Raw genomic sequence first — 23,891 nt, forward strand, 5'->3', positions numbered from 1 at the left:
ATTCCGAGATGTGCACCAGATATTGAGTGTTCAGACAGAAGGGACAACTCTAATTCTAGTCTTGGAGTACAAAGATTTCAATGAATAAGAATCATCCAAAGAAGCTGAAGCATTCCTTGTTTTTTCACTCTGATTTGAGGTCTCCTGGAGGTGTGTTTACAGATTGGGAAAGATTCAAGGAACCTGTTTGGAACAAACCCCGCCAAATGATCCCAATTAAAGGTCATCCTAGGAGCCTGGTGGAAACGCTGGAAGATTAGGGTCTAGGAGACAAAGGTCACTCGAGTTGCTGCTTCTTATCTCATGAAAGGGAGGAATTGCTTGTTCCTTTAAGATAACTGAGAATAACTTAAGCAAACTTAAGAACTGTTTTTTAAACTATAAACAGTAAGCAATCGTTTTAAAACTCAATTATTTACCCAAATGTTCACAGCAGCATTATTCATAATAGCTTAAACAGTGCAAAAAACCTAAATGTCCCTCAATGGATGAATGGATAAAGAAAATAGAGTATTACTCACACAATGGAATATTACTTAGCAATAAATAATGAAGTATTGTTATATGCTAAAACATGGATGAACCTTGAAAGTGGACTGCTTAATTAAAAAAGCCACTAAAAGACAACCACATTCCACTTACATAAAATGCTCAGAACAGACAAACCCAAGGACAGAAGTACATTAGTGGTTGCCTAGGGTGGGAAGGGCTTATATAATATGATTTCTTTGTGGGGTGTGGAAATGGCCTAAAATTAGGTTATAGTGATGGTTGCAAAACTCTTTAATACATTGAAAACCACAGAACTATAAATTAGTGAATTTTTTGGTATGTAAACTATATCTCAAATAAATTTTCAAAAAAAGAATTCATTACTGTCTGATTTTAAAAAATAAAATCTTTGTGCCTCTCAAGAGTAGCCCAAAAGAAAAATAACAAAAAAATAAAATCTACAAACATAAACCTTATTAAGTAGAGGAAAAAGCTACAATAATGTAACTATTAAACAAAACAATTCAATTACCTAAAAGTTATCCAGTTAACAGTCAAATAGATTTTAAATCCAGTTATGCCTTCAAAAAAGTCCACTCTTTGACCTAACAGTTCAAAACTCCAAATGCATAACATTTTGTTATTAGGTGTAACATAAACAAATGCCTTTTAATCCTTGGTAGCTGTTATCAAATATATCCATGATTAATCTGTGGAATTGCAAGTTTCACTTCCTAGTGGTTTTACACGCAGTACATTTTGAGGTCGCTGGAAAAAAGTTAACCTGTACGTATCTATACAGTATTGCACCAGAAATATTTTTTTAAGTGATCGGATTGAAAGCATTTTCTGAACACACTCATGCCCTTACCATAAAATACAATCACAAATTGGTGATTTGGTCTAACTTCAACTTAAAAAGTTAACCTGTATGCATCTATATGGTAATTGCATCAGAGGGTTTAGAGTAGCCCTTCTAAAAGCTCAACCCAGGAACAGCTAAAAAAAAAAAAAAAGATGCAACAAGAAAGTGCTCTTTAGAAAACTGCATTGCTCTAAACTGGTGTGACTAGTGGGCCTCAGCTAGATTCAAACAACCAGTGGCACCTTGCACTTAATGAGTGAATCTAAAGGGGTGTAGCCCAGAAACCTGTGTATTAGACAATCTCCCTAGATGGTGACGTTGCCAGTTCAGGGAATTATGTTCCTGGGAATTACACTTAGCTCACTAACAGGAGGGCAATCAAAATAAGAGAGGGGCTACCCTTCGCCGGTTATATCATTTTTAAATTCTTAATTTCCCACAGATCTAGCATCTTACAGAAAAACTAGAAATTACAATTTTTGAAGCAGTGTCAAAATATCTTGAATGTGATGGACATGGGATGAACACACCAAACATGTTTTACATTCTGCTGGGATAGTAAAGAATACTTTTAAATGAGGAGTCCCTCTTTGAACGTCCTTAAAATGTAATCTTTGGTCTCCAGTCAAGAGAATAATCGAGTCTTAGGAGGAATATTTAAATTGAATTTAATTAAATACAAATGTCACATACTCCCACCTTCCCAGAAATGGTCACTTCATCCTAATTAAGGAAATGGAAACTAATGATGACTTAAGCCTTATTCTGTGGAATGTGTTTAGACAAGTTCAGACAAACAGCAAAAACTGAGAAGTCCCACTGCCATAGCTACAACATTCTCAAAATGCTGAAATGTTAACTCCATTCTTTGTCTAGCAGTTCAATATGAGCTGCCAAAATTTAGTCCAACTGGTCAGTTCCAAATAATGTAGGCTCCTTGGAGTCTATAACCTTGGAGTTGTGACAGTTCTCCTTTGACAGTGGACCAGGACACAGGAGCTCCTCTTCCAGATTCTTTCAGTTGCCTTGGGCAACTCTGGTTTCAGAACCATGGAAGTTCAACATGGCAGTCACCAACTCTGGAAGATCAAAATCATGTTTCCACCCCCAGTCCTTCCGAGCATTGCTGTCATCAAATTTCATTGGCCAACTATCCGCTAGGAAAAGATACGCAAGAGTAGCTTAAGTTATTCAGGTTGTGGATTTGCAAAAAGGTCTTGACCATTTTATATAAAGGTCTACCGTACAAGGTACAAAACAGGAAATTCCTTCGAGTAAAGCAGAACCGCTATTATGCATAGTCACCCTCTTAGGGCCGAAAACTATCAACCCATCTTTCGTCAGGCACTGTGAATTTTTACACATTATTAAAATCTCACACAACTTCATAAGAAGTTTTATACTCAAAGAGGTGCTTCCGCCCACAAATTGGCAAAGTTACAGTATTTGAAAACCTGGGGCTGTTTTCATACTACCAGTTGCTTCTATTTTTCCTTGCTTTATGTTTAAACTGTAAAAATGATGAAAGGCTAACAAGCTGTTTATTTGGAATGGAATGATTTCACCCACTTCAGATATCATTCCCCAAATCAAAGCATCTGCTGGCTTGGGCTCAACAATTTCTTGGGCTAGGCTCCTTCTCCAAGAAAGACCCTTGGGAAGGATCTATGCTCTCTTTATCCTTACAAGGTTTATGTTCTCCAGGGACTCACAGTAAAGGCCTTTGCCACCGGGTACAAACCTATGGCCTGCCGAACGGCATCCACGTTGTATGTGATCTGGAATTCTGGCACATGCTTGAGGACCTCCTGGGCCAGCTCCTCAGGTGTGAAGCTCATGGCGCTGACATTGTAGGTCCTCATGGAAAGGGACTCAGCTGGGGCCTCCATGACCTCCAGGGTGGCCCTGAGGCAGTCGTCAATGTACATCATCGGCAGCCTCGTGCGGGCTTCCAGGTTGCACTCGAATTTACCATGCTTTGTGGCATCATGGAAAATCTGGACTGCATAGTCTGAAAGGGAATCCCGTGTGTGGGTTATAACAAAACAATGAACGAGCCTCTTGGATCAAGGCAGCAGTTCTCAAATGTTCTAGTCTCAGAGGCTTTTTATAACAGATCCTTAAAAATTAAGAACTCCAGTCAAGCTCAGTGACTCACGCCTGTAGTCCCAGCACTTTGGGAGGCCGAGGCAGGCAGATCAGCTGAGATCAGGAGTTCAAGGCCAGCCTGTCCAACATAGTAAAACCCCAGCTCTACTAAAAATACAAAAATTAGCCAGGTGTGATGGCACACATCTGTAATCCCAGCTACTTCGGAGGCTGAAGCGTGAGAATCGCTCGAACCCAGGAGATGGAGACTGCAGTGAGCTGAGATCATGCCATTGCACTCCAGCCTGGGTGACAGAGCAAAACTCCATCTCAAAAAAAAAAAAAAAAAGACTTGAGAACTCCCAAAGAGATCTGACTAATGTGGGTTATATCAATATTTACTGTAACAGAGTTAACTGAGAATTGTTTAGAATATTACCTTTTAAAATGACAATAAGCCTATCACATAATAATATGTATAACATTTTATAGGAAAAAGTATATTTTCTAAACAAACAAAATTTACTGAGAAGGATGGTCTGTTGTACATTCTAAAAATCTCTTTAGGGTCTGGCTTGATAGGGGTGTGCTGGAGCCCCCATCTGCTTCTGTATCCAGTCCGTTCTTACCTCACATGCCACACCACCTCTGGAAAACTCTACAATGCATTTGTGAAAGGAGAGTGAAAAAGGCCAGTAACATCTCCATATTGATAAGATTTTTGACCCCCAAGACCCCTTGAAAGTGTCTTGAGCTATGCCCGGAGCTCCCCAGACCACACTTGGAGAATCACCATATTAAAAAGCAGAAGCTTTACCATTCCCTCTGAAAGTATTCCAATCGATAAAACAAGAGGGAATCCTCCCTAACACATTTTATGAGGCCAGCATCATCCTGATACCAAAGCCTGGCAGAGACATAACCAAAAAAGAGAATTTCAGACCAATATCCTTGATGAACATTGATGCAAAAATCCTCAATAAAATACTGGCAAACTGAATCCAGCAGCACATCAAAAAGCTTATACACCATGATCAAGTGGGCTTCATCCCTGGGATGCGAGGCTGGTTCAACACATGCAAATCAATAAATGTAATCCAGCATATAAACAGAACCAAAGACAAAAACCACATGATTATCTCAATAGATGCAGAAAAGGCCTTTGACAAAATTCAACAACCCTTCATGCTAAAAACTCTCAATAAATTAGGTATTGATGGGATGTATCTCAAAATAATAAGAGCTATCTATGACAAATCCACAGCCAATATCATACTGAATGGGCAAAAACTGGAAGCATTCCCTTTGAAAACTGGCACAAGACAGGGATGCCCTCTCTCACCACTCCTACTCAACATAGTGCTGAAAGTTCTGGCCAGAGCAATCAGGCAGGAGAAGGAAATAAAGGGTATTCCATTAGGAAAAGAGGAAGTCAAATTGTCCCTGTTTGCAGATGACATGATTGTATATCTAGAAAACCCCATCGTCTCAGCCCAAAATCTCCTTAAGCTGATTAGCAACTTCAGCAAAGTCTCAGGATACAAAATCAATGTACAAAAATCACAAGCATTCTTGTACACCAATCACAGACAAACAGAGAGCCAAATCATGAGTGAACTCCCATTCACAATTGCTTCAGAGAGAATAAAATACCTAGGAATCCAACTTACAAGGGATGTGAAGGACCTCTTCAAGGAGAACTACAAACCATTGCTCAATGAAATAAAAGAGGATACAAACAAATGGAAGAACATTCCATGCTCATGGGTTGGAAGAATCAATATCGTGAAAATGGCCATACTGCTCAAGGTAATTTATAGATTCAATGCCATCCCCATCAAGCTACCAATGACTTTCTTCACAGAATTGGAAAAAAACTACTTTAAAGTTCATACGGAACCAAAAAAGAGCCCCCGTCACCAAGTCAATCCTAAGCCAAAAGAACAAAGCTGGAGGCATCACACTACCTGACTTCAAACTATACTACAAGGCTACAGTAACCAAAACAGCATGGTACTGGTACCACAACAGAGACATAGATCAATGGAACAGAACAGAGCCCTCAGAAATAATGCCACATATCTACAACTATCTGACAAACCTGACAAAAATAAGCAATGGGGAAAGGATTCCCTATTTAATAAATGGTGCTGGGAAAACTGGCTAGCCATATGTAGAAAGCTGAAACTGGATCCCTTCCTTACACCTTATACAAAAATTAATTCAAGATGGATTAAAGACTTACATGTTAGACCTAAAACCATAAAAACCCTAGAAGAAAACCTAGGCAATACCATTCAGGACATAGGCGTGGGCAAGGACTTCATGTCTAAAACACCAAAAGCAATGGCAACAAAAGCCAAAATTGACAAATGGGATCTAATTAAACTAAAGAGCTTCTGCACAGCAGAAGAAACTACCATCAGAGTGAACGGGCCACCTACAAAATGGGAGAAAATTTTCGCAACCTACTCATCTGACAAAGGGCTAATATCCAGAATCTACAATGAACTCAAACAAATTTACAAGAAAAAAACAAACAACCCCATCAAAAAGTGGGCCAAGTATATGAACAGACACTTCTCAAAAGAAGACATTTATGCAGCCAAAAAACACATGAAAAAATGCTCATCATCACTGGCCATCAGAGAAATGCAAATCAAAACCACAGTGAGATACCATCTCACACCAGTTAGAATGGCCATCATTAAAAAGTCAGGAAACAACAGGTGCTGGAGAGGATGTGGAGAAATGGGAACACTTTTACACTGTTGGTGGGACTGTAAACTAGTTCAACCATTGTGGAAGTCAGTGTGGCGAGTCCTCAGGGATCTAGAACTAGAAATACCATTTGACTCAGCCATCCCATTACTGGGTATATACCCAAAGGACTATAAATCATGCTGCTGTAAAGACACATGCATACGTATGTTTATTGCAGCACTATTCACAATAGCAAAGACTTGGAACCAACCCAAATGTCCAACAACGATAGACTGGATTAAGAAAATGTGGCACATCTACACCATGGAATACTATGCAGCCATAAAAAATGATGAGTTCATGTCCTTTGTAGGGACATGGATGAAACTGGAAACCGTCATTCTCAGTAAACTATCGCAAGGACAAAAAACCAAACACTGCACGTTCTCACTCATAGGTGGGAATTGAACAATGAGAACTCATGGACACAGGAAGGGGAACATCACACTCTGGGGACTGTTGTGGGGTGGGGGGAGGGGGGAGGGACTGCATTAGGAGATATACCTAATGCTAAATGATGAGTTAATGGGTGCAGCAAACCAACATGGCACATGGATACATATGTAACAAAGCTGCACACTGTGCACATGTACCCTAAAACCTAAAGTATAATAATAAAAATATAATAAAATAAATAAAATAAAATAAAATAAAAAGCAGAAGATTTTAAGGCCTCCTTCGAAATCCCTCTGATGTGGTCAAGTACTTCTATATTTATTCTCAGGACCACAGATGTGGGAAGGATACCTGATATGGGACTTATGAAACAGAATGAGTGTTTTGAGTCCAAAATAATAATCATACTTATGTTCCTTTCACATACACAATGCTTAGAGTCTATTTTAATAGGGCTCTCTCTGGGTGTTAAGAAACAAGAGGTTGCTGCTTGCTGGGGGTCTTCTATACTGAGAGTCATAGATTTGTTCTTGAATATTACGTTTTATTCTGGCACTGTGGGTGGCCAATCCCGAGCTGGACTGACAACGCTGGCATGTGCTACCCTTAGTGAATGTAAGCCAGTTGGGTTCACTGTGCCTTTAAAATGCACATTGGGAGATATTACAGAAAAACTCTGGTCAGCACACAGCTAAAAAGATAGCAAATTCATTTCCCACAAAGACAACTCCTCTAGCAATCAGTCAGTCTAGTTTTTTTTTGGTGGGGGTTTTTTGTTGTTGTTTTTTATTTTTGAGACAGGGTCTCATTCTGTCACCCAGGCTGGAGTGCAGTGGCACGATCTCAGCTCACTGCAACCTAGGCCTTCTGGGCTTAAGAGACCCTCCTGCCTCAGCCTCCCCAGTAGCTGGGACTACAGGTGCGGGCCATCATGCCTGGCCAATTTTTGTTTATTTTTCTTAGAGATAAGGTCCCACTGTGTTGTCCAGGCTAGTCTCTGGCTAGAGTGATCCTCCTGCCTCAGCCTCCCCAAGTGCTGGAATTACAGGCTTGAGCCTCTGCACCTGGCTAGAAAGCCTATCTAACATATAAGAGACATGAGAAATAGAAAACACTTAACCAGTTGTTCCTCCTCCAGGCTGGGAGTCAGCTGAAATGATTCCAGGATATCTCAGGCATCGGAAATCTAACCCATACCGGTAATGATAATACTACGAAAAAGAGAAAACGTATTCAAACACAGAGACTTTAAATCAGATAGATGAAAAAAAAAAAAAAAAAAACCTGCCTTTTTCTGAAATCTCATTCCATGCAGTTGTATTTAAATACTGCTAAAGAAAATAAAGAGTCCTAAGTTTTTGTCTTTTAAAAAAAATCAACTTTTTGATGATACATCAATGCTGTAAATGACACATTAGCCTACAGTAGGCATTTCCAGCCTCTCTTTGGAAAGGCGCCACTGATCATCGTCCTAAACCATTCAGCCTGAGGGCATTCCCACACGCGGGCACGGGGAAAGCAGAGAACAGTGGATGAGAGGGCCATGGCTATCAGAACTGGAGGAGCAGGCAGCAACTCAAATCTACTAGAGTTACAAAGATAAAGAGTATTTTGCAGTAGTTCACACCTATAATCCCAGCACTTTGGGATGCTGAAGTGGGTGGATCACTTGAGGTCAGAAGTTTGAGACCAGCCTGGCCAACATGGCAAAACACTGCCTCTACTACAAATATAAAATTTAGCTGGGCGTGGTGGCACTGCCTATAATCCCAGTTACTTCGGAGGCTGAGGCACGAGAATCCCTTGAACCCCGGAGGCGGAGGCTGCTATGAGCTGAGATCATGCCACCACACTCCAGCCTGGGTGAGAGAGCAAGACTCTGTCTCAAAAAACAAACAAACGAACAACAAAAAAACCCCAAGATGTTTGAGGTTTTCTGTAAGTTTTAGAGTTACTACCTATGGCTACCAATACTGGGAATCAGAAAGAATGGTGGGGTACACGTAAGACAACCAGCAAATGAAGAGACGGGGGCTGTGCATGGGGCACCCAGGAAGTGCTGAGTGTTCCCATATGGTTGAGGAGGTTTCAGGAGCTGGAGACACCTGCTACATGGCAAACCCAGTGAGTCAAGTAAGCGACTCTGGGGCTGGGATCCAAGAAGAGGGAAAGTTTCTCCAGGGATGAATCACCAGGGCTTGGAGGCAAAAAGAATGAGAAAGCAAACAGCAAATCGTGCCAGCCAGGGCACATTCAGCAATCTTGCTGAGTGATGCTTACTTCTCCCATGAGCTCCGCGTGGACCTTGGACACCCCGTAGATGGTCCTGGGTCTCTGAATACAGAGATCGGGGGTCGGGTTCCGGGGAGAGGTGGGTCCAAAAGCCCCAATCGTGCTAGGCACAAACAATCGCAGACTGTGTTCCGCAGCGACATCCAGGATGTTATGCAGGCCTGAAATGAACAGACACTATCAGAATCTGAAAACATCTCTTCTTAAAGAATTAGAAAAACTGGCAAATAAATCACATCCAGCCAGAGCCAGATGCTTACCAGTTATATTCACTGCTCTCGCCAGGGAAACATTTGCTTCTCCAATGGCGCTGAGCAAAGCGCTGTAATGAAACAGCCAGCTGATGCGGTTGTTTACCACGATCTCCCGAAGATTCTTGTAATCCAAGATATCAGAATAAATGAACGGACCTGCAAGGAACATAAATTGAAACCATGAATATGAAAAGGGTTGTGAACTAAATGGACCTTTCCCCTTTCCCTCGTTGACTTGTTAATTTCACTGGTAGCCACGTGGTAACTAAGCCAGCTGGGCACTAGGCAGCATTTTTCTTGTGGAAGAATCACAAGTCACAACCACCCTCCAGGTAATGACAGCAAATGCTCCTACAAGACCTGCCTGGGCCAGACCCTGTTCTAAGGATTTTATGTACATTTCTTTCCCACACAGCCTTGGAGGTAAACACATTTTACTGATGACAAAACAGGCACCGAGAGGTTAAGCAACTTGCCAGGATCAGAGAACAAGTGGAGGAATTGGGGTTGCAGCTAGGCACTGGGCTCCAGAGTGGGTGCTGTTCCTCCCAGCCCTGTACGCACAGAGTGGCTTCACTCTGCTTCCAAGGTGCACATTTGAAAAGGAATAGAGAAACGGACTTATTAACCACCACCACCACCACCACCTTCGTATAGAAGAGCCAAAAATCATGAGTTTATCATACTTAATTACACAGAGGTCAAGTTGATCTTGTTCTGTGCCAATTTTCCCCACTTACAGCAAACTGTCACTCTTCCCCATGGTGAGCAGCAAAAGGCTGATGCTGAACCAGGAAGGACTAGGGGGCATTATAAAACCTTATTTTTGGGGCAGCGGGGACAGAGTCTTGCTCTGTCACTCAGGCTGGAGTGCAGTGATGCAATCATGACTCACTGCGGCCTCCATCTCCTGGGCTCAAGCGGTCCTCCCAAGTAGCTAGCACTACAGGCATGTGCCACCATGCCCAGCTAATTTTTTATTTCTTGTGGAGACAGGGTCTCACTGTATTGCCCAGGCTAGTCTTGAACTCCTGGACTCAAGTGATCCTCCCACCTCAGCCTCCCAAATTGCTGAGATTACAGCTGTGAGCCATCATGCCCAGTCATAAAAACATTTTTGAAGCAGTAAAAAACCTGACTAGAAGAGCTTGAGGTGTGTGTGTGTGTGTGTGTGTGTGTGTGTGTAGTACTTTAAGAGCAATTCTACACTGTAACAACAGGATTTATTTTTCCAAATTTCTAAAGTTCCTTTTCTTCAGTACAGAACTTGATTTTTGTTTGTATTCTCTCCAAGTCAATAAGTTAACTTAAAACACAAAAAGACAGGAAACAAAGTTTTTATTTCAAATAACATCAAAATCTATTATTCCAAAAACTTCAAGGTCAAAAAATTCTTCTGTTCTTTTATCACTTGAACAGGCAGCAGCATTAAAAATATGTATTTTTTTATTACACTTTAAGTTTTAGGGTACATGTACACAATGTGCAGCTTTGTTACATATGTATACATGTGCCATGTTGGTGTGCTGCACCCATTAACTCGTCATTTAACATTAGGTATATCTCCTAATGCTATCCCTCCCCCCACCCCCCACCCCACAACAGTCCCCCATGTGTGATGTTCCCCTTCCTGTGTCCATGTGTTCTCATTGTTCAATTCCCATCTATGAGTGAGAACATGCGGTGTCTGGTTTTTTGTCCTTGCGATAGTTTGCTGAGAATGATGGTTTCCAGCTTCATCCATGTCCCTACAAAGGACATGAACTCATCATTTTTTATGGCTGCATAGTATTCCATGGTGTATATGTGCCTCATTTTCTTAATCCAGTCTATCGTTGTTGGACATTTGGGTTGGTTCCAAGTCTTTGCTATTGTGAATAGTGCCGCAATAAACATACATGTGCATGTGTCTTTATAGCAGCATGATTTATAATCCTTTGGGTAAAATACGTATTTTTAAGTGAAATACCAGTGCCTCAATAACTTCTCTTTGAGTCATAAACTCAGCTATGAGCTGTTGCACTCACCAATTTCATGAGCCACCTCTTTGTGCTTTGAAAATTAGAGATAAAAAAAAAAGCAAGACCTATTGATCTCTTACCACTGTGAAAGACATGATCGGGGGGTTTCCTTATGTCAGACAAAATCACGCTGTCCTTTCCAAATCGTTTCCTAAAGGGAAAATCAACACACACAAGTTGGCAGCATCTAGGATGCAATGAGTCCTGTGAGAAGTCTTTTAAAATAAGAACTGTAATTTTCTGCCAGCCTCCAAATCCCTACTTCCTCTTCATCCTCAATTCCCACATCTTCAGTTCTTGTCTCTCTCATACTCAGGCCTCTATTTCCCTGCTCACGACTCTGTCTCCTGTTTCTCCTCTCACCTGACTGTTAACCCTATGCTTGTCACCAGTTTCTTCCCATTACCCCCTAGAGTTTTTACCTCTTCCTCATCATTTCTCTTATCTTCTCTCCCCTTTTCTTATTCTCTTACCCCATTCTCTCCAAATCCCACACTCTTCCCTTCCAGTTTGCACCTGTACTTCCCTTGGTTCTCAAACAACTAAAAGTCAAAGTGATTCACTGGGAGATGTGTGTCTCACTTTGCCTAAGTTAGGAAACAGAGAGAGAGAGAGCAAAGCACCAGTCTGGAGACGTTGAGTCAAGGGCCTACGACAAGTCTGTGATACTCAGAGGCAAAATAAAATGTATTTTAAGCTGGGCACGGTGGCTCACATCTGTAATCCCAGCACTTTGAGAAGGCGAGGTGGGTGGATCACTTGAGGCCAGGAGTTAGAAGACCAGCCTGGGCAACAGCGAGAGCCCATCTCTACCAAAAATACAAAACATTAGCTGGGCGTGGTGGTATGTGCCTGTAGTCCTAGCTACTTGGGAGGCTGAGGCAGGAGAATCACTTGAACCCAGGAGGTGGAGGTTATAGTGAGCCGGGATTGCACCACTGTGCTCCAGCCTTGGTGACAGACTGAGGCTCCATCTCAAAAAAAAAAAAATCTGTATCTATATCTATATCTCTATATATCTATATCTATATCTATATCTATAGCAGTTACTTAGATATATCTTAACAATGGTAAGGAGCAAGAGGAGAGAGAAAAGAAGTTTAAAAGGCATCCCAATGAGCTCCATATACTTAAGAACTCAGATTTTAAATTTCAAGTTTTTAGGGCTCTTACCTCAAAAGATTAGCAAGCCCCACTCCCAGCTGGCCAAGACCCCCTAGATGAAGAAGAAAAAAGTGAAGCTTTAATGCAAATCTAAACAGTTCAATTATTCCCAGAATGTAATAACTGAGTGAGACTGGTTTTCAGTCTTAGCTAACTACGTAAGTCCTAGGTTGAGCTGATATAACTGCTGCTTACTTGCAATCTTCCCAGGAACATGGTGCAGCACTTGGAAATGCAATGATCTCCACCAGGCTAGGACAGAGAACAATGCAGGTAACATTCGCTTCAGTGACAACACTCTCACCAGCATGGAGTGGTTCCGAGAAAGAGGAAAAGCAAGGGCATAAGAAGAGGAAAATCTCAAAGCCAGACACGCGTCTGGAATTTCTTGGGGCAGGAACTCAATCCTGGCCTTCATTATTTTGATGAACTTTGAAGCTTGTCTGCTATAGGTGACAAAATCATTCAAAACCAGTATGAACAGATTCATGTCCACCTCTGGTGAGATGAGGCAGAATCCCATCCTCCATTAGAAGTGGAATGAGACATAAAAGGGCAAAGACGCAAGGAGAAACCAAGAAGTCATTTGAAAAAGGGGCAGACAACTGAATCAACAAGGTGCCACTGAGAAAGTTAAAATGAATAGTACAGCTTCCAGTGTGAAGGATTAAACATGCCATTGATAGAAACGGGAGGCCAGTGGGCTAGGAGCACGTGTGGGAAGGACAACAGTCCACTTCATTTGAGAGAAACTGATGAGGCTGGAAGATACAAAAGCGGGACTTCCTGTAAGCGTTTGTTAACTTGGGAGTAAAACCAGGACACCCTGAAAGATGCATCATTATTGGAGGTGAGAGGGAATAAAACACACACTCGAACAACACGACGGGTGAAACCGAAGTAAGGCACAGAGGGAAATCTACTAAGCTTGAAACTTATTTCAGCATTAGAAGTGGACAAGGCAGTAAAAGAGTGTACACACACACACACACACACACGAAAATGAGAAGGATAATGCTATAAAACCAAGGGAAGAAAGCCTGGCATGAAAGAAAAAGAAGTAAAACATGTCCATCAAACTGGAGGTAGGCTTGGGCTGGCTGGAAGTGACAGAGTAAAGTCTGGAGTGAGAAGGATACAAAATTAGGGCTGAACATATTTGAGGTGAGGAGGTTCAGGGAGCGAGTCACTGGCAATGATGAGCTCAATGGAAACAACGAGCTCAAGGGCCATGATGAGCTGGAGGACAAGTCCCTTGGCCAGACGCTAACTTACCTTTTCTATTTCCAACACGCAAATGTGCAATAACAGTGTGGGACTAATGACTCTGAGTTTAGGTTCAGGAGTCTGGCCAAGGAACAGTGCCTAACACCAGAATCAATGTTCTAGTCCCAGCGCCCTCCTGTCCGCTAGCCTTCGCTTCCCAGGCTGATCCAAATATGGAAGGGAACCAAGTTCCAGAGCAGCTATTTGGCCCCCAGTTTCCTAGATTCCTTCCAACAACAACAAAAATTATGGCAGGAAAACCAAGTGCTGGCAACAGTGATGAAATAAGGATTTGGATTTGCAAAATTCTAAAAAACAAACAAAAAAGCCAATAGTGAAAAAGGCAGTGTCTGATCAATAAGATCAGCTGCTCTAATTTAAAACTGTTGTATTATAAAATACCTCATTCTGAAATCCTTTTCATAGTACAGAGAATAAATCCAGATTCTGTCATCTGGCCAAGCCTGTTTTTGCTGCATTATCGGCTACAGAGACAGGCAGTATGGTTCGGATAGCATACTACACATTCCAAAAACAAAGGCACAGACACATAGCACAGGAAAGAATCAAGCCATGGAAGTAGAAAAAAGGAAAGAAAAACTAACCTGTAATTAAGACTCGTGGATGGTCTGTGTCAGAGAAAGACGCAGAGTGGAAGCTAGCATCTGCTGGAATTTGCCGAGGAGAGATGCCCAGAAAGTGGACTGGCAGGACCGGCGTCCAACAGCCACAGGCTGGGCCCTGCCCCACTCGCCTCAGCATCCTCATGAGCAGCATTTTCTTTTCAAATACCTTGTGAGAAAAAAGGAGCAGAGGTAACGATGTGACCTTTTATTCCTCCAGCTCTTCAAAACAAACTCTTCAGCTAAAATGAACGCTAAGATTGTCAGTGAATGAGCAAAGCTATGCTTTTATTTATTATGATTTTTTTAAAGCTATGCTTTTAGATTCAGGAGTCGAACTAAAGAGACTGCTGAGTTCGTCGACAGGAAGCCAGTCAAGGGCCTCCTGTGAGCCAGGCCCTGTGATAAAGGGATAAATTGTTGCTCACACAAAGTCCAGCCAAACAAAGGCCGAACTGAGATTCAGAACCGACACCGCACAATGCTGACACCAGCTGGGATCTAATGCAACAGAGGCGGTAACTACACAGAGAACCTGCACATCACGGAGACAAAGTCGGTGGATCCTAGCAAAGGCTTTAAGTCTTGACCACAAAGGCTTGACTAAAGCAAAGGCTTTAAGTCTTGACCACAAAGGCTAGAGTAAAGCAATGGCTTTAAGTCTTGACTACAACTGTTATCAACTTGTCCACACAACGTCTGAGAATACAAATGGGTCCCAGATTAAATACAAAGTGCCCTATAAATCTTGTGTTAACACTCACATGTTATGATGAACCAGCCTAGAAAAGCAGAGGGTTAAGATAAAAGGATAAAAAGGCCCACAGCAATATTTAGTAAGTTGTGAAGGATTTTTGTTTTTCCATCATCTCTGTAGAAAGGGTAACGCAGAAAAGCCATTTTCTTATTGTTTCAAAGATCACATAATTTAATTTAGTCTAGCTCCTACTCATCATCAGCTTTAGTAGTACTAGCTGACCATGAAATCAGCCCTGGCCTTAGAGGTCAAGACAGTCCAGTCACATATGGCTTGAGACTGCCACGTTCCTCAACCTGTCCCCAACACCCAGGCAGGCATGTGTTGAGAGTAAACCAGAGCTGCCCAGCTTGCTTTGCTGGTTCTAACAGCAAATCCCCCACCCTCCCTACAGGCAGGCCTACCACACACTCACACTGACCTGTGGCCTCTACTCACTCGCCCGCTGGAAGACGAAGATCTCTTCCAACAGAAAAGGCAGGTGAGCTTCAAAGCCAACTCAGGTGTCCCAACCCCTCAGGCATCTTCTATTTTGCATTATGGAGGGAGAAAAAGTAAAAAACCACACTTAGAGACATTTCCTTTAAGATATGAATGTACAGGAAGGTACTCAGTGCCTCAAGTAGATTTAAGACAGTGATTCCAAGTTAAATGACAGAAGTAGCAGAAGCTTTCTTGCAATCCCTAATCATACCAAAACCCAAATTACAGGAAACAAAAGGAAAATAATGTATTTTCAAAACATACACCTTTCACACTTTTCTGGGTCATGAGGGTTTTGCCCTTTACTACTCCAAAACAAGACAGGTGGAACCTGCCTGGTGGCTTCTGTGGGGTCAGTGACTGGACCCACCAGGTGTCCAGCATCTATAAGACACCCGAGGCCCTTCATCCCAGCTAATGTTCTCAACTAAGTGAGCAGAACAGAACCTTCTCACCGTTGGCACATTTCTCTTTTCACTGCACAGGCCCAAAGAGATGAGGCAGGTGTCCAGGATGGGCCACATTATGGGAAAGTCCTGAGCTTTTCCTCAAGCAGCCCTTAGGGGAACACTAAGTGTAGCCACTGCTGGCACCTGAAACCAGGTAAAAACTTGGATTTTCTTTTTTTTTTTTTTTGAGACAGAGTCTGGCTCTGTCGCCCAGGCTGGAGTGTAGTGGCGTGATCTCGGCTCACTGCAAACTCCGCCTCCTGGGTTCACGCCATTCTCCTGCCTCAGCCTCCCAAGTAGCTAGAACTACAGGCGCCTGCCACCACGCCCGGCTAATTGTTTTGTATTTTTTTAGTAGAGACAGGGTTTCACCACGTTAGCCAGGATGGTCTCGATCTCCTGACCTCATGATCCACCTGCCTCGGCTTCCCAAAGTGCTGGGATTACAGGTGTGAGCCACCATGCCTGGCCAAGAACTTGGATTCTTACAGTCACTTATTTCAGCAAGTGCAAAGGGATATTGAGGAAGCCCAGAGACAACATTTCCCAGAACATTTGAGACTGAAAGACAATTCCAATTCCCGAAAGCAAAATAATGAATGGTCACAGTTAAAAAGGGTTTGTTTGTTTTTTTAATTTAAAAATTGAAAACACTGGAGCTGCGGAGAAAAGCAAACCCTAAAGGTATAAGACAGGTACAAATGTATTCATCTCTTTCTCCACAAAGGGAAAGCATGAAGGAGGCACCCAACAAATTGTTAATTGAATGTGAAGTTTTAGTTCAACAACAGGGACAGTTCGTAATGGAGTTGGTTCTTCTTATTCCACTATTATAAGTAGCTAACATTTTTTGCTGTTTATATGCCACAAGCTGGTGAGTGCTTAACAGCACTACCACAAGCCCCACTGCCCTAGAAAACCTAGTTCTTAACTACCGCGCAGCAATACTGCCTCTATTACAGAATCGCTTTAACAATACATAGGCATTAAAAACAAAAATAAAATTTAAAAACCCTCCAACCATCTACAGCATGTAGCTTTTCTTCTTGTTCCTGCCAAGTTAAACTTAATACTCTTCAGGCAGAAGTTCTCTAACTTTTTGGTCTTAAAACTCCTTTATACTCTTAAAAACGGAGAACTCCGAAAAGCTACAGTTAATGTTGGCTGTATCTATTAATAATTAGTGTTAGAAAGCAAATAAATGTTTAACATCGTTATTAATTCATTTAAAAACAATAAACATGTTAACATAAACATCATTATTAAAATAACTACATTTTGGGGAGGCTGATGCAGGAGAATTGCTTGAACCAGGGACATGGAGGTTGCAGTGAGCCGAGATGGTGCCACTGCACTCCACTCCAGCCTGGGAGACAGAGCAAGACTACATCTCAAAAACAAACAAACAAACAAACTGTTTTCCAATACAAAAAATATTCAGTGGAAGGAGGGCCATTATTTTACACTTTACACTTCTCTTTGATAAAAAAAAAAAACTGGATTTTCATATACGCTTCTGTAATTTGTTGCTCTAATTGAAAAAAAATCCAAACAGCAGTGAAAAGAGGAAATGGTATTTTATTCATTTTTTCAAATAACTCTGGATGTTCATCTTTGCTACCACTCCAAAACTCAATGCATCAGTCTTCTTAAAGGTTAGTTGTGATGCGGAATGTGAAACCTTATCAATGAACTTTTTGTACTTTTCTACATTAAAACTTACTTTAATGCTTTAAATCAATGGTCTCCAACCTTTTTAGCACCAGGGACCAGATTTGTGGAAGACACTTTTCCATGGACTAGGAGGAAAGCGGGTGTTTTTGGGATGATTCAAGCATACTCCATTTATTGTGCACTTCATTTCTATTATTATTGCATTGTAATATAAAATAATTATTGGTTCAGTAAGTTATACACATTGTCCAAAAAGTAACACACTTCACTATATAATATTAAAAAGTCCTACTAGGTAACATCACCACTGGTCTCATCAGAAAATTCCTGAGTATGGGGAAGCTGTCAAGCTCATGGTGGTAAATACAAATTAATTGGCAACAAACACTGTTAGTTGTTTCCTTGAAGTGACAGGCTCACTTCGTTCACGTTTTAGAATACGTCTGGCAATTATCCAAGTATGAATACTCATTGTTTGTCAGTCTGTCAAGCAAAAATGGTTTTCTATTAAGAAAAGTGTCCAGTTCCCGGGTGGCTCACGCTTGTAGCACTTTGGGAGGCCGAGGCGGGCAGATCACGAAGTCAGGAGATCGAGACCACGGTGAAACCCCGTCTCTACTAAAAATACAAAAAAATTAGCCGGGCGTGGTGGCGGGCGCCTGTAGTCCCAGCTACTCGGAGAGGCTGAGGCAGGAGAATGGCGTGAACCCGGGAGGCGGAGCTTGCAGTGAGCCGAGATTGCGCCACTGCACTCCAGCCTGGGCGACAGAGCGAGACTCCGTCTCAAAAAAAAAAAAAAAAAAAAAGAAAAGTAAAGTGGCCGGTTCAGCTCACAATTCAGTCACACACTGCTTTACCTGAAGACAACCATCACACTTTGAAATATGTCACAGAACGCTTTATGGGCACTTTCCTACACTATACAGCATATCAAAGAGATGCATACTCATAAGTCAAGATTTAATCCGGAGAGTCATTTTTACTGTTTCAACGGGACATTCTTAAGTAAAGCTGGCAATTTTCTCTTATTTTTTATTGAAAGCATAGGGCGGTAAAGAATACAGTGACGACTAGAACAGCTTGGTACCATCTGCCTTGATTTGCACAAAGGCACCAGGAGTTTCACCCAGCATTGCTCTGGCGCCATCAGTGCAAACTCAATGCACTTGTTCCAGAATGAACCACAAAATTCAAAAAAGTTATTCAACACTTTGAATATCTTGGCACTACTCATGTTTGCTACCAAGCATTCACTAAAAAGATACTCTCTATTATAAAGATAAAGGATTGTATATTGTATTACATATTACAATAAAAAGATTATCTAAAAAGGTATTGATTGGTTTGGTGCTGATACCAGAAGAATACAAGCAAAATGGCACCTCTCGTCTTCCTTGCATTTGTAAGGCAGAAATACACTTCTACAGTCAATATACTAACTGGGTCTTGACGTTTCAGCTAAATCTTTAATTTGGCAGATTACTGTATCATTGGAAAGTTGAAGTGCTATGAGCTCTTTCAGTGCTTTTTCATCTAAACACGTCTTTATCGTGTGTTTCTGCAACCAGTGCAACTTGATAATTTACCCTGCTTTATGCTTCAACTTTGTCGGTTTTAGTTTGAAAAGCTATGACAAAAATTTCTGGCTTTTAAAAAACTCATTATATCCACACTTAAGCAATTCGATTCATTTTTCTTTAGAGGACTCTGAATGGTTGGTCTCAAAATAATGCTACTGGCACCATAATACTATTGAAAATGGTTCTCTGGCATAAGATTCATAAGACCAATTACTAACAGCTATAAAGCTGAGGAAAGCTTTCACTTTGCCTTAGTTTTGCCCATTTCTCTGGAGTAAATTCCTCCCTTTCATGAGTCAGAATCTCTGATATATTAATTTCATTTTTTTTCAGCATTTTAGGCAAATGTGGTGCAGCTGTGAGCTGAAAAATCAAGTTTTCTAATATCCAATTTAAGCCAATAATCTATCCTTAAATAGAAAAATATATAAATATCCTTTTATTTTAAAATAAAATTATTACATTCAAAAATAATTTTATACCATTTGAAATTTTAGAAAGGCTTTCCAATCAAGACTACAGAGTGTACTTTTTGTTGTCTTTTCATATAGGCACAGAAAACTCTGGGATTTCAAATTAATAACTTATTAAAAGAAAACAAGGTCACAGATATAACAGGTCTAAGTGAAGACAGCGAGTGCACAGTAGAAATACTCAGTGCAAATTGAGTTCATCTCTGAAAATGCAGATATTTTTATCCTAACCCTAACACCTTAGAAGGTTGAGAAACAGAAGAATACACAAGCACAAATCCCATTAGTCATCAGAGGCAAAGCTCTCTGCAAGTCATGTAATCTCTGGGAAACTCACTGCACACTTGCGAGAGAAAGAATGAAAAAGGTAAATAGCATCTTAGCATTCTTTTTAAAAATAGTTTTGACCTCACGGACCCTACAAAAGGTTTCAGAGACCCTCCACAGTTCCCCAGATTACAACTGGAGAACAGCTGTTCTAAAGTAAAACTTTCTTTGCCAAGCTAGATACTAAATTTACATAGAGAAAGCCATCAAAGATGATTTTCAGTCCCTCCTACCTAAAGATCAAATAATAGCCCATACTTTCTCTCCCAAGCACCTTGTTCACTTTAATTGCAAGGGATAAAGAGGAAAAGGTTAACATACTCTCCTCCACAAACAATGAAGCACTTTCCCAACCTGGGCCTCTCTGGGTTGGTCATGGAAGGTCACGACTTCTTCCATGCCCCTGCATATACACTTAGGTGCATTAACAGCAGCAGCAGTCACACAGCAGCGGCATCTCGAAGTGAGGGGGCGATACAAATACAGACTCACAGCTCAGCTGGCTTGAGTGATTGCTTGCACATGGGTGGGTGGTGAAGGTGTCAAGAATATGAAGGTCTCTAATTTGGGCCGCTGCAAGAATGGGCTTTCTAGAGAAGAAGCAGGTCAGGTAAGAAGACAAGTGAGTTTGGTTGTGAACCTGTTGGGTTTAGGTGCCAGAAGACCATATATTTGTCTCTCCCAGGAAGTTGTGATGGGTGTTCGTACTCACTCAGTGCTGTGTCTAAGAGGCAGACAGTAAGGGGAAACCATCACAGGTTTACATCTCAAAAAATCAAATGATCCTGTTCTCAGGGAAAAAAAGTTACTTCAGTTTATTGGGGTGTGGCGGCGGGGGTGGGGTGGGGAGGGGACTTAATTCAACTATGATTGCTCTAAAGATAGATTATTTTTTAGATATTAAGGAAACTTCCACCCATAATACTGAAGGCAACTAGATACGCAACATCAGTTTTCCTCAATGTTCTTGCTGTCATGAGATCTCCCAACATTTCTGGCTGTAATTTCTCTTAGGTATGGAGACAGTAAAAGATGTATTAAGTAATGTCTTTAACAATTAAGCGTGAAACTAAGATATCCAGCCTCCAATACATGAACGGATAAAGAAAATAGGGTCTACACATACAATGGAAGTTTTTCAGCCTTAAAAAAGAAGGGAATTCTGACACTTGCTACAACATGGATGAAGCTCACAGTCATCAGGCTAAGTGAAATAAACCAGTCACCAAAGGACAAACACTGTATGCCGCCACTGACGTGCATTATTTAAAGTACTCAAAAAATCATAGAAACATAAAGTAGAAAGGTAACTGCTTGCCAAGGGCTGGGGTAGAGGCAGAGACATTAGTGTTTAATGAGCGCAGTTTCAGTTTTGCAAGATGAACAAGTGCTGGAGATTGACTGCACAACAACGTGAATATACTTAACGCTACTGAACTGTATGCTTAGAAATGTTGAGGATGGTAAATCTAACGTTATGTGATAGGAATCACAACTAAAACCTACAATAGAAAAAAAGTTTTACAGTGTTCAGCACCAAGAAGTGACCTGCATGCATATAGGTATATAGGTATCTGAAGAGCAAGAAAACTTGCCTAACATATATCAATATTGCCCCCAGAGACCCAGCAAACTCCAACCCCCCCAGCCCTTGTCCTCTCTCCGCCTCCACTTGCAAACGTGCTTAAACCTACTACTCTCCCACTGCCCGCTCCTTCCTTCCAGCCTCAGGGGTCTGCAGCAGCATTTCCGCTGCTAGCACCTTCATGCCTAGCCCCTCACGTCGGGCCTTCCCTGCTCTGAACTCAGCGATAACTGCCCAGTTTACAGCTTCCTGGCGCCAATGCCCCCTGCCCCCTCCCCACCTCTAACTTAATACCTATGTCCATGCCCACCTTCATTTTCACTGGGCTCCCCCGCTCCAATCTTATTCTGCTTTAAGGAGCAAGAACGTTTACCAGACCCATTTTCAAGGCAGTCTGGGCTTTAAAACCTCTGACTCATTACGTCATCATCATCACCAATGCATCCTCTTAATAGCAATGATCCAAGGAAAAATCAGGCTCCTCGTAACTACGAAGCGTTGGCGAAGCATCTGCTTTCCTGAACTCTTATTTAACCCTCACAACAACCCAGAAGCTGGGACCTTTTCCCAATTTTTCAGAATCCACTGACCGGCCCAAGGTCAGGCAGTTACTAACTACCAAGAGAGGTAGGTCCACGGTGTCCCATACCCTCTACTTCCACCACCCCGACTCTTCCCACTCAAGAGAAGACATGAGATCCAGTGCCTAAGAGGAGGCAAAGCGGAAGAAACACTCCAAGGGCCACGCAAGGGGCACCTTTCCTGGCAGCCTCACCCCTCCCCAGGGGGAGAGCACGGACCAGCCAGGGGTTCGGGGCCGGCGGCCCGCCTCGCTGTGTGCGCCTGGCTTCTTGCCTTGCCAAATCTAAAGTTTCGGCGTCTTCAGAAAGGGGGCAATCACCGTGCCATCCCAACAGATTGTTGAGAGCATTTAATAAAAGCAGTCAATTTATGAAAAGCACTGTGCAAACTGCAGGGTCCATGTAAAGGCTCAATCCACATTCGCTTTCTGTCTCTCTCTCTCTCTTTTTTTTTTTTTTAACTCTCTGAGCTGGTAAAGTCTGGGCATTACGTGGGGATGATCCGAAAGCTAGAAAGGATCGAGAAAAATCCCAAAGCTCTAAGCGTGAGCTAGGGAGAGTCTCAGAGGGAGGTCTGACCTGCAGAGCGGGAGTGTCCTCCTCCCGTGCGCGGCTGCCCGGGACCAGAAGCCCGTGGGGCATCCAGGATGAGGACGCGATGTCTCAGCCTGGGCGGGTGGACAGCCTGTGCGGTCCCACCCTCCGCAAGCGATGGCTTCCCAAAGTCTGGACAAACCGGTTTCGCGGGGCCGGCCATGCCTGCCCCTCTTCCCGGCGTGGGAAACCCTTTCAAAAGTGGAGGGGAGCGGGTGTCGCGACCTGTCAACCCCGGCTGCTCCTGGGCCCTCCCCGCACCGGGCTCCGGCGCCGCCCCTCCTGACTCTGCGACCACGGCCGGGGACCCTGCGCGCGCCCGGGAGTGCAGAGTCTCCGGCGCCGCGCAGAGCTCGCCCCGACCCTGGCCAGCCCCGGACAACTCGCTCCGCGGCCAGTGCCCACTCCAAGATGTGGCTCGGCTCCCGCCTCCCCTGGGGGAGATATCGGGCGACCCCCACACTGACCTTCCTGCGCACCCCGCGCAGACTACGAACCCAGACCCGGAGCTGCCAGCAGACCCAGCGCAGCCGGACGCCGCGCCTTTATCCCGCCCCGCCCCGCCCGGCGCACCAATCCCCGGCCGAGGAGGGGCCGCGTGGCGCCGCGGGGGGCGGGCCGCGCACGCCCCCCAGGGAGGACTCAGGGACAGTCAGGGCCCCGGGAGCGTCCGCGCGCATCGCCCCCCTCCGCGGCGCCAGCCCTGGCGTCCGTGCGTGGCCCCGCTGGGGATAGGGCGACGCGGTCAGAGCCGCACGCGACCGAAATCCGCAGTCTGGAGCCGCAGAGCGCGCGGTCTTGCTGTTTAGCGGCTCCCTCGCAAGTTACGTGGGGAAGAAAAGCACGGCTCCCTCGCAAGTTACGTGGGGAAAAAACGCGGGGCGCAGGAGAGACAGGTGGAAAGGTTTGCGGTGTAGCTGGCCCAGGATTGAGGGTCTGGAGGTCGGGTGTGGGGAGACCTTGAGCGAGGCACTTCTTGCCCTCCCCAGCTGGGAGGCATCGCTGAAAAATTAGGTGACCTCCAAGACCATAGACCAGCAGAGTCAGCGTCACCTGGGCGCCGGTTGGAAATGCAAATTGGCAGGTCCCACCCCAATCCCTCCGGACTTGCTGAGTCAGCATCTCTGGGGGTGGGGCCCGCGCACCCCCCCGGGACGCCGGTCC

The 23,891-nt window shown here is 43.2% G+C and overlaps 1 protein-coding gene across 2 annotated transcripts; it reads right to left on the minus strand.

Annotated features, from left to right (window-relative positions):
• Positions 1-2,008: 2,008 nt before the first annotated feature.
• LOC129487500 (L-threonine 3-dehydrogenase, mitochondrial) lies at positions 2,009-23,139 on the minus strand. 2 transcript variants are annotated; one of them, XM_055288327.2, is made up of 10 exons: positions 22,713-23,139; positions 14,207-14,393; positions 12,531-12,587; positions 12,345-12,387; positions 11,252-11,322; positions 9,157-9,306; positions 8,885-9,057; positions 7,725-7,815; positions 3,099-3,368; positions 2,009-2,514 (listed from the first exon to the last, which is right to left on the minus strand). In XM_055288327.2, exons 1-10 carry the CDS (start codon positions 22,773-22,775, stop codon positions 2,375-2,377), a joined length of 1,245 nt encoding a protein of 414 aa, XP_055144302.2. In that variant the 5' UTR covers positions 22,776-23,139; the 3' UTR covers positions 2,009-2,374. The 2 variants fall into 2 exon arrangements, with proteins under 2 accessions (XP_055144302.2, XP_055144313.2); XM_055288338.2 differs by lacking the exon at positions 12,531-12,587.
• Between the last annotated feature and the right edge of the window lie 752 nt (positions 23,140-23,891).

The sequence above is a fragment of the Symphalangus syndactylus genome, chromosome 1 (assembly GCF_028878055.3).
Source record: "Symphalangus syndactylus isolate Jambi chromosome 1, NHGRI_mSymSyn1-v2.1_pri, whole genome shotgun sequence".
In the NCBI taxonomy this organism is placed as follows: Eukaryota; Metazoa; Chordata; class Mammalia; order Primates; family Hylobatidae; genus Symphalangus; species Symphalangus syndactylus.